The 17,795-nt window shown below is 32.8% G+C and overlaps 2 protein-coding genes and 1 long non-coding RNA gene across 3 annotated transcripts in view; 1 reads left to right on the forward strand and 2 right to left on the reverse strand.

The window, feature by feature from the left end:
• Positions 1-17,795, forward strand: part of LOC109538243 — a 98,508-nt gene that overhangs the window by 11,377 nt on the left and 69,336 nt on the right. The gene's annotated exons all lie outside the window — the stretch shown is intronic.
• Positions 1,033-1,888, reverse strand: LOC109538240. Its single transcript, XR_002172012.2, has 2 exons — positions 1,450-1,888; positions 1,033-1,380 (listed from the first exon to the last, which is right to left on the reverse strand). It is a non-coding gene; the product is annotated as an uncharacterized LOC109538240 (long non-coding RNA).
• Positions 2,073-3,345, reverse strand: LOC109538235 (putative nuclease HARBI1). Its single transcript, XM_019905378.2, has 2 exons — positions 2,568-3,345; positions 2,073-2,513 (listed from the first exon to the last, which is right to left on the reverse strand). The coding sequence occupies exons 1-2, from the start codon at positions 2,836-2,838 to the stop codon at positions 2,194-2,196; spliced, it is 591 nt and encodes a 196-aa protein (XP_019760937.2). The 5' UTR covers positions 2,839-3,345; the 3' UTR covers positions 2,073-2,193.

Genomic DNA, 17,795 nt, shown 5'->3' on the forward strand with positions numbered 1-17,795 from the left:
AACATTTTCCCCTAAGTGCTTCATTTGTATCATGATCAAAAAGAAAAAATTACGCACTGCTATAGTAAAACACAGCTTAATGGTGAAGTTCAAACACGCTAATGAATTTCCTGCCTTAATGTTAGGTACATTTAGACGAAACAGCATTTCGAACTACCGGTCGATTAACTCGCATAATCGTTCCATTCATTTAAACGAAAACCCTCACTCTATAAAGCCAACCCACATCAATCAACATTTTAAACAAATTTGTGGACGAGAATAATCAAATATTATACAACAGTACCCCTTAGTTACATTAGATACTTGACCAAATTAATTCTCCATTTCTTGATGGCGTTAAAAATGAGCATAAATATCGGCATAGAAATAGTTTGTTTTTTTAAGGCCGGATTCTACAATGTAAGTAAAAAGAACGGTATAATAGTTCGTGGTATAACTTATACCCCGAAATATCGGGAGTATATCGCTGCGTGAGTTCTACAATCACTTGTTCGTCTGGGTATAACTACAGCATACATTAAAATGCAAAACTGACGTCTGCGCATGCTCCAACGTTTATGAGAGACGATAAATTGGCGAGACGACCTAAGGACCTAACCTAAGATTCACTACATTGTTGATCTGAAAGGGGGATGTTTACTTACTATTTACCTATCCTTGTTCTATGCTATTTACTCTCAGCAGACTACTCACTATTCTGAATATCGAACACGCCGCTTCCCTTTTTGTGTATCTGTACCTGCACTTCTTTTCTAACCACTGCGGATTAGTTTTCGTATTTTTTTAACTTTTGTTATTCACGGTTTTCAGGTAATTTGTAATTTAATGATTAAATAGATGGCTCTCAGCATAAAAGCATACCTATTGTTTTCATTAGACTATTTTTATACAACAATTACAATTTCCTACAACTTCTTAAAATTCCACTTTAAGTGCAGAATATAAACTCCTATAAACTAAACCTCAACTTTATGTTCGGTAACTGTTAAAAAATTGAACTTAATAAGACATAGAGAAATAATAAACAACTCCTATTTAAAAAGGTTTATTGTGTACATGGCCAAATACAACATGCGACCCGCATTCTACATGTCATAACAAAACCTAAATAATAAGAAAAGCACTAAAAATTTCTGGAAGAAAATGAAGTTCTGTTACATTCGTAGGACATACGTTACATAGATACAAGGTCCTCACAGCAATTATTTAGTAAATAAGACATGAACATTATTAAGATGTTGGTTGAAACTTCAATGGAACAACATGGAATGGTTGTTTATTTGTTGCTTTGCATCTGGGTGACAATTTATGATATGACCACTTCTACCAGACACAGTTGAATCAGTTTGGTCGCACAGAGAACATTAAAACTTCGTCCTGCAAAATAAATAGCAACTCAAAAGATAAACAGTTGCCGTATATCTCTAGAACCAGTATATTATATACCTTTCAGATTTCATATTGTACTTGAATTTTGAACCTACTAAACATGTTTAATACTTCAGAGGGCAGAAAGACCGATTGGGTCGATAGCCTTTTTCTGTAAATAAACATTATTTATATATACAGTTCAGATTCAGATCAACAATTGTCAACAATGTGGTCAATGAGTCGTATCGCCAATCTATCGTCTCTCATAAACGTTGGAGCATGCGCAGAACGAGGTCAGTTTTGCATTTTATTGTATATATGCTATAACTATACCCGGTATTAGTACTGTTGCGTACAAATAGTCCATTCGGACGGATTTATAGTATATTTACGCCCCCGGCAGTGTGACAGTGTTGACAGTTATTAACCCTCGAACCCTACTTTGAGAACACGTTGTTTTGTACGTTTCCATCGTAGATTTCAAATGGAGTGTATGATAAATGAAGAAGAAACAAAAATTGAAAAACATAAGCTAGAAATGGAAGTGCTAGAAGCAAAAAAAATTTATTATAAAAATTGTAAAAAAATTAAAAATAAGTGAATTAAACTGTAAAATATTTTTTATTTTTTCTGCTAAATTTGTTTACGCACTTACTTTTTAAAATAACTGGGTAACTTTTAAAAGACATTCAACAATAGATTTTTGAAATATCTAATGACACAGCCCAACAGCTCTCACTTAACAGGCCAATAAACTAAACCAGACTGGCAATCACTTCATCACAATCATTGACACAAGCATAAAATCTTTACACCAAATTAGAAAAATGATTGTTGAATTGAATGAACATTTTCTTCCAGTGCGTTGTTATCGTCAACTTCAGAAGGGGGGTCACCATCTCTTTCTTCTATTGCCAGATTGTGGAGCACTGTGGTAGCCACAATAACTGCTTGGGAGCGTTCCTGTGAAAGGCGCATACCCAAGGATAGTACAGGAAATCTTCGTTTCCATACACCAAATGCCCTCTCTATACAATTGCGAGAGCGGATATGGGATTCATTATACAAACTCTCAGCTGCTGTAGAAGGTTGCCTTAAAGGCGTCAGTAAAAAGTTGGAGTTTCCATATCCACCGTCTCCTAGGAGAATTGAATTTTCGTAATGCCCACTTTGGAGTCTTGCCTTAAACCTACTATTGTTAAAAATGGTCTGATCGTGTGACGATCCAGGCCATCTTACTACTATGTCTGTGAAGCGAAGACGTGCATCGCAAACTGCTTGTACATTCCACGAAAAATAGCCCTTACGATTGATTTCGATATCGTTCTGCCTCATTTCCACCAGGTGATTGGATGCGAACATGCGTGCAATCAATTGCACCGACGACATAAGGAAACCTTGCAATTCCATAAAATGTTTGCTTTGTTGACAAGATCTCTGCTTGAGTTTCAGGAAATCGAACATATATTGGTCGTAATCTGGCTATGGCGTCTGTTACTTGAGTAACAATATTGCAAGCTGAGGTTTTGCTCACTCCTGTGAAATCGCCAGCTGTTATTAGCATGCTTCCTGTGGCATAAAAGCGTAAGGCCAAAAACACTTTTGTAGCTGGGGATATCGCTTTGTTACGCAAAGTTGGTGCTTTTATTCTTTCTTCAATTTGACTTATCAACAAATGAACAGTACCTTTTTGCAACCGGAAGCGTTTGAAAAACTCCAAATCATCAAATTCCTCAAAGTAATATATTTACAGTGAATCAAATGTAAAATATACCTACCGACTTCTAAATACTTTAGGTTGCCGACGTAATAATAAATCATCCATGTCGTCATCGGAATCGAATACATTCAAGTCCGTGAAATTCATTTTCTTTAATGTTAATGTTGGTATGTATTGTAAGTAATAATAGATAATACGACTATGCAGCAAACCCACTTTGCATACAAAAAGTAAACATTAGCACTAGGTTATGTTAACAGTCAAATTGACCAATAGAATGCAAGCATTCCGTTGTTCAAAGTATATCTCCCCAAGTCAGGCGGTATAAGTTATACCGCAGATATACCGGGAACAAAGTTATTCCGTCATTGTAGAACGCAAATCGCGAAGTATATCCCGAGTAAAGCCTGTTCCGAGTATATCCTTGTATTGTAGACTCCGGCCTTAATCTATCAAGTGTGGAAACCCTAATTTAATGAACCCTAATAAAGAGCAAGAAGAAAAAAATTTTCTGGGTAAAGCCAGTTTTATAAAAAATAACTACGACATATGGATATGGATCAGATATAAATATATAGATATATAGATACCATTATAGAAGCAAAATAGATCAAGAACTTATTTTAGGAAAATAGGTCAGGTCGAAAATAAAATCAAAGTATGAGGAAAAAGTAAGAAAGGTTGGAAAAAACTTTCAAACACTTCAATGGAACCAAGAAAAAAGAGATTTAAATTTATTAAATTTTCCCTAAAGTACTGAAAAAATGCAGATAAACTTAGATAAAGAACAGAAATAAAAAGAGATTAGTTAATTCGAAATTTGCCTCTATACAAGATCATATAGGTACTGTTTGTGAAGATTAAACGTTATATTTTGTTCTATTTATGCTCTAAAAATTTTACGGAAAAAATGGCAAGTGCAATTATATTTTTTTGCATGCAAGTGCAATTGTCAAAATAACACAATATTTTTCCAACAAATTCATATTCGCGAGTCATATTTACCAATAATATACAATGACCCAGATAAGGGTTTCTTGGTTTAGAACAGTATTATTTTTGTATAATTGCAAATATATTTATTTATTCATAATAGTATTTTTGGAAACATATATTTCACTGGTGCGCTCATAGTAGGTAGGTGAAATAACCATTTAAATAATGTTATTATTACTAACACTTTTATAAATACTTACAATATAAATAATAGCAGCTCGACCGAATGTACCTCATATGAAATTAATTATCAAAGAAACTAAAAGCACTGTTTTCTCATTTTGAATAGAAATTAAATTTAAAAATTGTTATTAAAAGCTTTGCAACCATGCGGCGTTTACTACGTCGTGCCCAGAATATACAAATAGTGAATTTGCTGATGAAACTCCAAATTATATAAAACGGTTTATTCGGTTCTGACCAAGAATACTGACGCAGCCCAGAAAAAAGATCAAATAAACCATTATAATATTTACTGTTATAGTAGTACATCCTATAAATTCTAACAAACCTTATCTCAATATCGTATTTAAGTGAAACACGGTCTCAATAAGACATCCATTAATCCATTTCAAAATGTTAAGAAATATATAGTTTTCAAGAAAAATGCCCTTAAGTATGTGCATATTGCAACGACGGCAAGACATATATCACTACAATATCGCTCTATTTCTTTTCAGGGCTTTATGTTTGATATTCCACATTGAATTACCTGCATATTGTATTGCTGACAAATGTCCACTATTAAAGCTCAGTGATAAGGCGTTTAGATATATTCCAAAATATTTACTTCTTTGAAAATATAGTTATTTTTAAAATAAAAATGTCTATATACCAGTTGTGTCGCGAACAAAAATGTCATTTTATTGCCTGATCATTGGGGAATATTCAATTCTGTATCACCAACAAGCGACTGAGGCTTTTCTTGCGACTATTTTCATTGGAAGAATTGATTAGCGTTCATACTTCACCAGTAAAAGGAGAACAAAATTCAATCAACTAAAAATAATAATATATGTATTTCGGTTGATTATTCAAAGGATTTATCTATTTTCAAAGCATTGCTCTCAGACTCTTATTGATTTGCCTCAAAAATTCCCATTTATTGTACGAATTTCAGGATCATAAATCTCAAATATTGAGACTAATATTTCCAAGGTATTTTCTCGCAAATTTACTAGGGATTTATTTTCAGGTGACGCTAAGTGCTACAAACTTATATTTTCATCTTTGTCTTCGCTCGATTCGGCGAGTTATAGCTCACCCTAAGTGGCTGTAAATTATTAAAACGCCTAATAATTATTTTGCTTATCTAATTTAAGTAATTACGCCATTGAATTAAAGAGCTTTTGTTTATAAGGCATATGAACATATATTATACATAATTCAATACGTTTCGTAATATGTTAAAAAGAATTAAACAATATTTTACTAAATACCAAGTTTTTAGGGTTGCCCTATAGTCAAGGTTGAAAGGTAAGTAATCATAAAATTAAAACTAAAGCCATTTTTTAAATCACGAAAATTTTAAAAGATATATTTAAATAAGTACTAGATGCCAAATGTTTAAGTAAAAAAATATTACATGTATTTTAAAAAAGTCAGTTTTAGTCTGTTGAAATATTTGAACTTTGACAGTTTGTAGAGCAATGAAAATTTAATATTTTTAATTTCTCTCCTCTCTTTAACCAGTTAAACGCATTTTGAGGCAAATGACATGTCCTATTATATTTTGTTATAAAATAAATTTGAAAAAATAAGTGAGTGTAACAATTTAAAGAAACCAAAAACAAATTTTGCTAACAAATTGTCCAATCACCAAATCGTTACAATAGCTTTACCAATTTGAATTCCAGCAAGAATGGTCATTTAAACATTGAGTAGAATGCATACGGCCTACGTACACATATAACATCTAAAAGAAATGTAATTGTGTTTTTAATATTTAAAACTCGTGGGGCTCACTTTTCTAAACCTGGCGTAAACATTTTTAGTATAAACATGAAACATTTGGAGGGAATGATCAAGCATAATGAGAAGTCGTTTATTCCAGGCCTTTCTTTTAATATTGCAAGTTTAGGTTCTAAAAAAGTAAGTGGCATATATAAAGCTTTTAAGTTTTATTTCCGGTTATTTCTTCATACAGCTTCATTACTCATGAACGGAATGATATTTTTGCGTTTTTTAGCAAACCATTTTCAATGTTGTTAAATATTTCAATGTAAACAAACCACACAAAAAATATCCCTTGAAAATATATAAAATAATCCTGATTCAAGACATCGCTGAACAATTCTATTTAAGCCGTTTATTCGCTGTTTAATAAAATTTTGTTGTCCAAACTCTCATTTGTTTAACATAAAAGCAGAGGACACAAAACGTTTCATACTATAAGACTAGAATTCAATTGTAGATTGAAAGTTTCACCCTAAACTTGCACTGTAGCAGAGACTGAGAAAGAAAACGTCCTGGATTGTACTATAATAGCCAATATACATAATATAAAAATTTGCTTAACTATGAGCCTTTCTTCCAACATTTCAAAATTTCACTATTACCAATACCTAATAACCAATAAACTGAAACAGGAGAAAATTGTTTTTCCTATTTTCATACGCAATATACGAAACTGGTTGAGCTTTTTGACAAGCAATCGCTTGAATTTTTGCATTCTGACTAACTAGAATGTTTTATTCATTATGATGTAATTACTCACTTGGAAGGATTGCGTTGTGGGCATGCTTGGTGAAGACCTAAAACAAAATGAAAATGAAAGTTAAATATGTAACAAAATTAATGGTATTGAAAAAAATTACAAGCAATTATACTTGACTAAAAATGAGTTAAATTAACCGGTTTCAATTGGGCAATTCCATTAAGGAATCATATAAAAGTAGCAATTCAGTTCAGCACAAGCGGAATAGTCACACTACTTTTTAAACTACAACGGGCGTATTTAAATTGGCTTTCTTAAAGAAACAACTATTTAACTAAAATAAATGACTCTTCCTTTTGATTTATAGGGATTAAATATTATTTTAGTAATTGAAGGAACCTATAAATTCAGTTTTCTTGGTTCAGAAATTTTAACTGTTAAAATTGTGCAGTAAAAGCGTGAGAGATATGATGATAATAAAAAATTTACATTCCGTTTTGGAAAAACTAGTAATTTCTTTTGTACTTTTCGGTAAATAATATAAGTCAAGTTAACATTATGAGTGACAAATGGTATGAAGATATAAACCACTTTGGTTTTTCGCGACTTAATCACGTAAGGCATACTCCAATAGATTTAAATTACCCCGTCTAGCGAGAGATGTAAAAGGATATGAATATATAAAATAAAGAATTATTGTTGGTCCTGGTGTATTTAATGTATGTGCATTAGAGGTGGGATAAACGGTTATTTTTCGGTAACAAGTACAACGTTCCAGTTCCACGTTGGTAATAGGTTTCAAAATGCGGTTCCAAAAAGAACATGTTACTTTTCAAATTTTTCATTAAACATACGCAATGATGATGATGGTAGAAATAGTAATGACAAACAATGATTTGTTTATTAAAAGAATAATTCTTAACTAAAGCTCTTAGATAAAATAAAGTATTCTAAAATCAAAAACAAAACAGGGGTCCGAAGTACCTGCTTAAAAAACCAAAGAACTGATAACAAACTAGATAAAATATATAAAGAAAAACTGATTAAATAAAATATAGGCTTTATTTGCAAAAATGTTTAAAAATATAAATTTCATTTAAAAATTAATTTAATTAATTAATTAATTTTTTGCAGATGCGTTTTACTGGGTTCGAAGTATTACCCGAGTTAATTTTGGTAACACCAAAAAACACTTTAAAAAAACATGTCAACCTTACAACGCCTATATAACTAACTTTAATTTCATCTTGTGACTGAATTTATATCTAAAAATGGCAAGCCTGCTTGAGTGCAGGTGCAGATTCAGCTTACAACGTTTATTATTTTACATTTCAACTGTGATGGAATTATGTCTTAGACTCTAAATTTGGTCATAGCTCATATGCAAGTGTACATTTTGCTTAGTTTGCTGATTATAGGCACATACATCTCGAGCTAAGTTTATTAATGAGAGAAATCCCTTTTTTTAAGATCTAAGACAGAACGTCAGAAAACTAAATACTTCTAGACTAAAAATGCTGAATTAATATCTGATCCATATCTGAACGATTATGGATTCTGGAGAACTGAACAGCAATTCTTATAAACGAAAAGTGATACGCTACTATACATATGTTCCCGTTGACAAATGGTTACTGAAACTGCTGCAATTGGCTGGAGCGCTCCACGTTGTCGCATCGGTTCTGTGCTGGTGCGCACCGCCGTTACGGTTTTATGAGAAGGTTCCAAAAACAACCTTTTAATCGGCAGATGGCTGCAGCTGGTTCGAAGTACGTTCAACTGTTTCGGTTTTATGAGACGGTTCCAAAAAGAACGGTTTAAATTGGCAAACGGCTGCAGCTAGATAGATGCTCGACGGTGTCGCATCGGTTCTGTGCTGTTGCAAACGGCTTTTTCGGGTTTATGAAACGGTTCCAAGAACAACCGCTTAAATATGCTAGTTGTAACTACGGTTCCAGGTTACACGTTTGAAACAATGTTATTTTAGCGGTTACGTGAAATACCGACCATCCCTAATGTGCATAAGCATTTGTTGTTCAGTTGTTATAAAACTTATTACATAATAATCAAACAACGCATTGCTTAATTGTAACTTTTCCAGCGTATTTATGTTGCAAATTTTATTACTTGCTGTTCTGATATAATTAAAACATAAAAATTATGGGTTTGGTCTAAAAGTGATTTTAAAAAACCTTGCAATGTATTAAAATATGTCAGTGTAATCACATATGCAATTAAATTAATATTGTATGCAAAGCGCAAAACCCTTCCCCGTCAAAGTCGCATGTCGACTAGAGAACTGGAGCTTAAAATGGTGTTTCATATAAAATGTATTTTTCAAATCAATATGAATGGCTTGTGAGCCGCTAGTCATTAGATTTTCAAAAATTACTAGCTATTTAACTGCAAACACACCTTAACTTTTCAAATGTTTTAACGCTATTCAAAAATCTAAATTTATATCTGTTCAAATCCAAAGCTTAATGTCTATTTAATCCCATTTACAAATTGAACCATTAGTCATCCCTGTAAGTTTTAAAATACGACATCCACTTAACGTCGTTTGAATATAAATCACATCTGATCTTGAAGCAGTATATTCCCAAAATAGTATTGGCAATGTTGAGGATTTATGACGATCTAAATCTTTCTCATTATACCTTTTCCTCCAGAACCAATACTCTTCTTATAAATTATTTAAAAGGAGGATATTGGATTGGGATAAGTGTGAAATAGCACATTACTATCAATGTTTGATTGTTTTCATCATGACCGTTTTTATAAATATAATATAAGAAAAAAACGCATTTAAGGATAAAGGAACAGATTATGAGAGACGATTGAGAACAGGCTAAATAAGTAATAAAACTGAGGCGGTGATGCCGACAACAAAATTATAGGCTTTACCAAGCAAAAACATGTGAGTGTGGAACATCACACGTTCAAATGAAATTTTCAATTACAAGCTCGCTTTTTATTTGAGGGCCCAGGAACTAAATTTATAGGAGCAATAAATCTTCTGGCACCGAATACCTGAGCTTCAATACGGAGCCTTAAGGGCAACCGAATACATTCAATTCAATTTCAATTACATTGGGAACACTTAAACGCACTTTAGGTTGAGGTTTGAGTTAGGCAGTTGCCACCCTTGTTGAATGCTACAGCTGGAAATTAAAAACGGATTTCGGTCAGTATCTCATTGCCGGCAGGAAATTGCAATACGGGAAAAATCCCGTTTAAATACGTACAACCTGTGCAACGTAGGCAATCAAGCGTCCAGTTAGTACTTAAATTTTAACGAGCCTGTTTACCTGCAGCATCAACGGAACGCTGCTATGTTTGTCTGCAACCGAATTCACACAGCAATCAATTGTTCCCTGCAGCGAAATGTACGCTCCTGGATTATCCTGGCGGATAATTTCGCTTGAATAAAAGAACCAGACTATGTGTGTAACGCAGTGTAATGTTGCAAGCCGATTTCAAATTAAAATCGCTTTCAAATAGCAACAACGGAGGCCTTATCTGTAACGCTTTAGCAACCATGGTTGGAGAACGGTGACATTTTAGCGGCTTGAGGCCCGCCGTACTATGAAACGGTGCTTTGCACAAATAATTTGAGGAAATTCTAAGTAACAAAGCAATCGCCTCAGAAGAAACACATCGCACAATAAAACGTTGTTTCGAAAGAACATATAGCACACAAATGAATCAAATAAATTTTAAAGTTAATAATTATTATTTTTCAAATAAAGATGTAAGTATTTGCACTATGTAAGTGTTAAGTGTTCTTTAAAATAACTAAGAAACACAATCGTACCTTTTTGATGTTAAAATGTTACTACTTTTTTTATGCATTTTGGAAATCCATAGAAGAGCAAGGGAAAGACTTACGACTTACTTTCTTTTCGGTCACCATTAACCGTTAAATTACCTTTACCTTTTTATGCATTACCAAAAAAATTCATAAAGAAGAAGTACCACTGAGACACTTACTCCTTTCATTCGTAGATTCTCCATCCCGCATAAAGCAGCTTCCGCTTAGAAAAGTTTTGAAGAGCTTTATTATATTCTCTTAAAATAGCTCGCTGTTTCACTTTCTCCAAGTTTCACTTTATTTCATGAACTGCAATTCGCGAGATTTTCATGCATCAATTGCAAGCATACTTGATCAATTTAATGCAATCATAGAAAAGCAAATAATATTTAAGCAAAGCATTCAAGAGCTTGAATTCTGCCACTAATTAGCCGCATCCGCAACACATGAGTACAGCGGCAATCAATGATCGTTCGGCTAAAATAAGTCTAGTCGTGTAATTAGCAAACTTCGTCACAGAGATCGTTGTCCAATATACGTTGCACTTTCCCAATATATCTGACTGGAAACTTTGCCAAGCTCATATAAAACATTCGTACATTCTCCCTTTCCCAATTCGGAGTTTAAAGTTTTAAGCGTTTCAAGATTAAAAACTAGTCTCTGCTTCTAGTTTTGTGAAAGAATCCATAATTAATTCCTTCACCTAATTTTAAGGCCGGCTTTCTGGGATCTCAACGTGTCTAATCAGCATGAATTTCGTGGTAAAAATGTATCTAAAAGCCTTAACCTACGATCTCTAATTTTTACTTGTTCAAAGTGTTTTGGGATTTGAATTCCAAACTTTCCTTGAGAAATCCGCCTATAGCTACAATGTGTTACAATAATGGAAAGTCGTATTTAAACATAGCCTTCTCGCGTCTTAATCGCCTTAATGGCGATTCGACTATTTTCAGAGACGTGAAATGAATATAATTGCATTATTGCTACAAAAATATGGCGAGAATCTACAAATTTCCTCCTACTTCCCTATTTCTTGCGGATAACTGTATCTAAAAAAGTCCAACAATGTGATTTATACTGTAAGGTTTCAATCCAGAGCCGACTAAAATGTCGGCCGCTCATTATTCATTGAGCTAATGAAGATTTATTTAAATGCGTTGTTACCAGCTTGCGGCTTATAATCCGCCAAAGCCAATGATAGCACCAGATTAGAATGTTTTGTTTTCATTAAGGGTATTTGCGTCATTTCTGGTGTTTTGCTCCGTTTTTACTTGGAATGGTCGAAAGGTCTTTTTGATACTATGAATAAACGGATATTTTGTGCAAATTCTTATCGCTCTGTGCTGTCTACCTGCTCTGTTTCAAGCAGTAAGAAAATATTACATTATTTACAATGTTAGAAATGTTTCTTATTATTGCAATGCATACTCTCAAACTATAGCATGTAATGAACCAAATAAAAAAAATCATGTTTCGGATTCACAAGTGCTCTCTTGCGAAATATACAAAAATAAACTACCGCTCGATTTGTCACATATTTTTCAGCAATTTATCGTGCAGCTCTCAAGAAACCGATGCAATAGCTGTGTTTATCCGAGCAATATCGAGCGATGTTCTAGATAAACGCCAAAAAGAGCTGAGCTGACTCAAATTATTTAATCTTAAGATAATTTCTAGGGATATTCGAACCAAATTGTTCGTCAATTGCCTGTTTGAGTAAATTATAAATATATATATACAGGGTGCCCCGTAAGCACATGATCAAAAAGGTTCTGCGATATTCTTTGCATCAAAAGGTTAAAGTTCTTCAAAAAAATTATCTGTTTTGAAATATCCGGAGACCGGTGCGATGTATTTTAGTAAAACTCGCTGTGAATTTGTTCTTATGTACGACTCACATTTTGATGATACAATCGAGTTCATCCATTTTTGGACAATTAGTGAATTCTTGAGTGTCGTGGTACAAAAACTACCAGAACTTTTTATTTGGTGGATGAAATCAACTCATTTTTTTTTGGTTGATGCACTTTGTTTCATCAAAATATGAGTCTTACATGAGAACAAATTCACAGCGAGTTTCACCAAAATACATCGTACCATTCTTTTGATATTTAAAAAAAATTATTTGAAGAACTTTGACAATCAATAGCAGAGGAGCCAGACATTTATTGTTAATAAAAGTTAGGTCAGATCGAATTATTTTAAACCAAAGAGTATCGCAGTACCCTTTCGATCATGTGCTTACGGGACACCCTGTATACTATTACATTTGCTATAAAATTCCTAACTATTTTTGCACATTGAATTATATTGAATTATGTTAATCTTGCAAAGTATTAACACTAGAAAATTAGTTCTTAAATACAACAGTTTAAGACATTGTTAAATAAGATATTAAAAAGTCTTAAAACGGTTAGTGTTATAAAGAAGTTGGAAAATTATCACATTTAGATGTTAATTCGGGCTGAAAGTTCGAGTAAAGACCCAGTGGAGTTTCTGTTAACGGCCCGAAAAGGCGTTTGCTTTTAAATGAATTAAGTGATTGAGTTTGGAAGGAATAATCTTATCTTTTATCCAATTAGCAGGGTTGATAGCAACCTTTAAGTAAGTACTAGTTCTTCATATTTCTTACATAGTAGTCTATATAATAAAAGTATTCATAGGGGATCATCTTGTTTTACAATATCTTCACGAAGCTAAATTCAAAATTAGTTTTCAGCTAAGCCATAAACGATTTAAAATAGCTTATGAAACGTCTTTTTACCGTCTTGTGGCACTTTACTGACCAAGAATAATAATGGCTTCGATCAAAAACGGGATAAAGTTTCATAAAGTTGAAGACGCAGCTTAACTTCAGGAGGGTTTCAATACTTTTAAAGGTAGGAAAGTTTGCAAAGTATTCGGTACACTTAAATGAATTACCGAAGTAAAACTTTCGAATTTAATAAAACTATGTTAAAAGCTGTATATAGGTAATTTACGGCCTAATTAAGAATCCTGTTAAACCGCCGTTAAATCGTTTTTTGCTCAAATAACCAAAACCACGCATGAAAGTCTTGAAATGAATCGCATAAGTGTCTAATTATTTGAAATTGCTCATCAAAGGTAAGGAATCTAAAAATAAAGATGTTGGAAATTCTAGTAAGTTTTTCCCATCAAACGCGAGCACAGAGGAATATTATAATTTTATTTTCGGCTTTTAATTGAAGTTTATCGGCGTAATGAAAACGTTTAAATATCTCACGAGGATTGCGCATCGCCAGCAAATTGATTTCATCGGTTGGATTGGATAGTTTAATTAAATTTTAACGTTCATTTACACTGAATTCCAACGTTATAGAATTCAGTCCATTGAATTATAAACATTTAATGTTTCTTCTTCTGATGAAATGCTCACTTAATAGTAAGGAGCTAAAGTTTTTATTTATTCTATACAGAGTATTTCTTAATGATGTGCCCTGCATAGAAGATTAATCGCAGTTTAGTTTTCGTCGCAAACAAATGTTTTTATTAAGCCCTGGGGTATGCAGATCAAATAATACAAATACAAGTCCTAGTCTCCAAATCTCTACAAAACTCTTCAACTTAGCGCCTAGCTAAAAATGTGGATAATATATTTGAAACCTTTTGAGTCTGCTGTTTAAGCATTGGAAAAATAGGCTTACATGTTTTTCGTCTGTCTAAATGCACATCAAGGTATTTTACATCTAGTTAAGTGGAGAGCCGCTGTCTCGTTTCGTGATAAAAGTGAGATGAAGCGAGTTTGTTTCGCTAAAGTTTATTATTTCACTTTTAAGCTACGTCTCTTTTTATTAATGGCATTTTGTATTAAAAGAGTACATGATAAGGAGAAACCCATTAAATCTCTTGTTTTCCAATTTCAAATCAGAAATAAAAAAGCAGTTTATTAATTAAGAAGTTATACAGTAAAGAAAAGTTTTTTAATAATGATGAAGATACGTACGTAGGTACTTATCCGACGGTTCAAAAAAGAAACAGACTTGCGTTTTTTCGCAGAATTTAAACTCGCATATTTAAACAACTTAAACCACAACAATTTTGGACAGTAGATAGCAAAACAACTTCCAATAATCTTTCACATAAACCATTGGTACATTCAGCTAAGTGAATTTATTTAAATCTAATGCCTAACGTATAAACGAATAAAAAAACATTTGCTGCATGTACAAAAAGGACGGTCTTCGGTAATTGCGGACATCCCAACTAACAAAATGTGGACACTTTTTGTTTAAGAAACATTGCCGACGTATGCTTGTCAGGTACGAATCTGGGCTCTCGACGATAAATATATGTATTTAAGTGCTTTGTTTCATACGCATAAGTTAAGCAAGCATTTCAAACCATTGTACTCGAAAAACAAACGTGTTTGTTTAGTTTTATTGCATTATAATTTGCATATATAACTATTACCCAGACCAACCAACAAACTTCAAAAAAGAAAAAAATATATTTAACGCACAATTCAAACAGCCACAGATAACACTACAGTCATGCCACGGGAATAAGAAGATAAATTTGCAAAAGCGTAAGAAGGTTATTTGGAAGGGATAGTCGTTGGAAAGAGAGTGAAAAAATGCTCATATTATTTCATTTTTACATTTACAAAGATATGGTTATTGCTTCCCATTCGCTACCGTTTTTATGTTTTCTTTTAAAGAGTGCTTTATATACTTTGCACGAACTTATATGAACGTTTTTATCATCAATTTTATGCATTCTAATAGCTTACTTTGGTCCAATTTGCTAGGAAATTGCGGACTTTACGATTGCGTCTCACAAGAAAATGTGGCAAAAGGTGAATTTTTTATTGGTATAAAAAAGGTGAATTTCAAAACAAACGGAAATCATATCCCTACAAATTATATTAATATGTTATATTTTCTTATTTACACTGTATTTAAATTCATTAAATTATTTGAGTTAGAGTGCAATATGCGCTCAAGCTAACTCCAAGGATTCCGATAGAAAATAAAATGGATTATTCTAAATCAATATATAAAGCAAGTGTAGAACTTCTAAATCTAACTCTAACGTACCTCTAATCTTAAAAATATTTAATCTTCGAAAAACATACAACGAGAAGAAATTATTATGAATAATAGATTCAGTGGGAATCGAGAGATACATTACGTGACTACCATTAAAGGCCCCAGGAAACGAATTATGCGCAAAAAACATATAGAAAAAATAAGCGTTACTCTAGTGTAGTTAATTTATGTTCTTCAATGCTAGGTGCTAATGTTCTCCATTTAAAGCCGGTTTAAATAGGCACAGGTTTTCATTCAGCAATTATTTTCATGTACTCATCTGGACAAAGGCAATACATTTTCAAATAACATTTCAGCAAAGTTCGAACGCGGCCTACTTCGTTTAATCCTCCCACCAAAAGCTCTCCTTCATCCCATAATACCTCTAAACGAACATTCTTAGCAGAATTTCCCTTTGCTCTATAGTTAACACGCTTTAATTAGAAACATTGTATTGTAAATATTGAAGCGAAAGGAAATTAACTTGTTGCATTATTTATTGTTGAACTTCTGACTTGGAGGTCGGATTTAATTCCAAAAATAATTTGTCTGCTTTCCCATTTCAAGTCTATTTTTGAAACATAAAAAGTTCCAGTTTGAAACCAGAAGATAAGTAAATAAATCAAAACAGCTTGGAGTTTAATTAATTTTGTTAGTTAATGATTGAAGAGCTCTAATATAGCAAAAAATCCAAACTTTGGGAATGTTTACCATTCTTAACAACCCGAAACGATGATTAGGAAACGTAGCAATGTCTGTTTACGTTTCATTAGGTGAGCTTTCACGATTGAATTGTTTTTGTGCGCCTGTTTAATAAATCTAATTTACCGCTCCTTGTTTACTTCACACACATTTTGCTCGAGGAGAAAATCAGAGAACGGCAGATTTAATCACCTAAGGTGAGGGAATAAAATTACTTCATAAATACTATCAAAAAATTACATAATTATTGGCAATAAACAAACATTAATATCTCAAAGCAATTTTTGAAACACCACCCCAGGGAGCTAGAAATGTAAAATAAAATCGAATCACTGTAAACACTTGCAGCTAAAATATTAAATCCAAATAAACACTCTCCACTTGCTAAACTACTCACTAAATTGAATTTAATACACTTTACACTTTCGAAATATTAAAAACACCACAAAATTAATAAAAGGACCAAGCCAGCCTCGTAAGCGCTGTTAAAGTTATTTTTATATACCTACCTAATACGACACCATGTTTTTCCACTTCAATGTATCAGCTGCTATTCGCATGAATAGTTGATGAATAAACCTGAACAAAGCTGAATTAGAAATCGATTGATTAAAGTGTTCCTTTGCTAGAAATTCGAAGTTGAAAAATGAAAGTGAGCGATGCATGTACATCATTCAAACTTGAGGATCAAAGATTAATTGCTCGAGTAACTTGGCGAACTTCAAAACAACTTCGACGTGATGCACTTTCGGTAATCGTGTTTAGTTTGAAATTAGCGAGTTTGAGGAAAATAATTAAGAACTTATAAAATGCAATCAGTAAAACAATTGGAAAAGTGACTATAATAACTGAGAATAGTACATAATAGATATTGATGATTTCTAAATAACCATTCGCATATACTATAGTGTTACCGGCCACTTGGCCGATTTGGTTTAAATTCATTAGATCTTAATTTTTTAGTTATTTAAATTGGATTGAATGTAAATTATTTTAGTATTTTTTACTTCGTATTCAATAAAACAAGACCATGAGTTATGGCCCACCTTGTATAACAATAACGCTGACCAACCGCTAGCCCGAGTTTGTGCCGCATCAACATTATTAATTTATATAAAGTACTAACCAGCCGTTATGTAGTTAGTCAGAGATAAGTCATTGTGTTAATTGTCTAAACATTGTACCAATAAAAATAGTTTTTTTTTAAGTTCTCAAGAATTATTATTCTTAAGTGGCGCAGTCGGTAGGATTGCCAAAAATACTACAATCGCGTAGCGTTTTTCGATTCATCGATTAATTGGCAANNAGAACAGTTTAACAAGTGCTCGCGAATTCGGGACTTGATTGATCGAGAAGTGGTAGCTCAATTACCATATTCTACAAGTGCAGCAGATTGAAGTGGACCAACATTGCCGCCAAAAATCCTGTTGACCTTATAGCTAAGAGAATGGCAAGATTTATGCTGATGATTATGTAAGTGCAATT

Source organism: Dendroctonus ponderosae, unplaced genomic scaffold, assembly GCF_020466585.1.
Source record: "Dendroctonus ponderosae isolate FM_Combo_2020 unplaced genomic scaffold, Dpon_F_20191213v2 Dpon_F_20191213_2, whole genome shotgun sequence".
In the NCBI taxonomy this organism is placed as follows: Eukaryota; Metazoa; Arthropoda; class Insecta; order Coleoptera; family Curculionidae; genus Dendroctonus; species Dendroctonus ponderosae.

What these genes read in the sequence shown, in the direction of transcription:
- LOC109538235 (XM_019905378.2), bottom strand. Translation starts at nt 2,838, where the DNA reads ATGTTCGATTTCCTGAAACTCAAGCAGAGATCTTGTCAACAAAGCAAA. An exon ending in TCAGACCATTTTTAACAATA is followed by an intron (nt 2,514 to 2,567) that starts GTAGGTTTAAGG and finishes CAATTCTCCTAG; the next exon opens with GAGACGGTGGATATGGAAAC.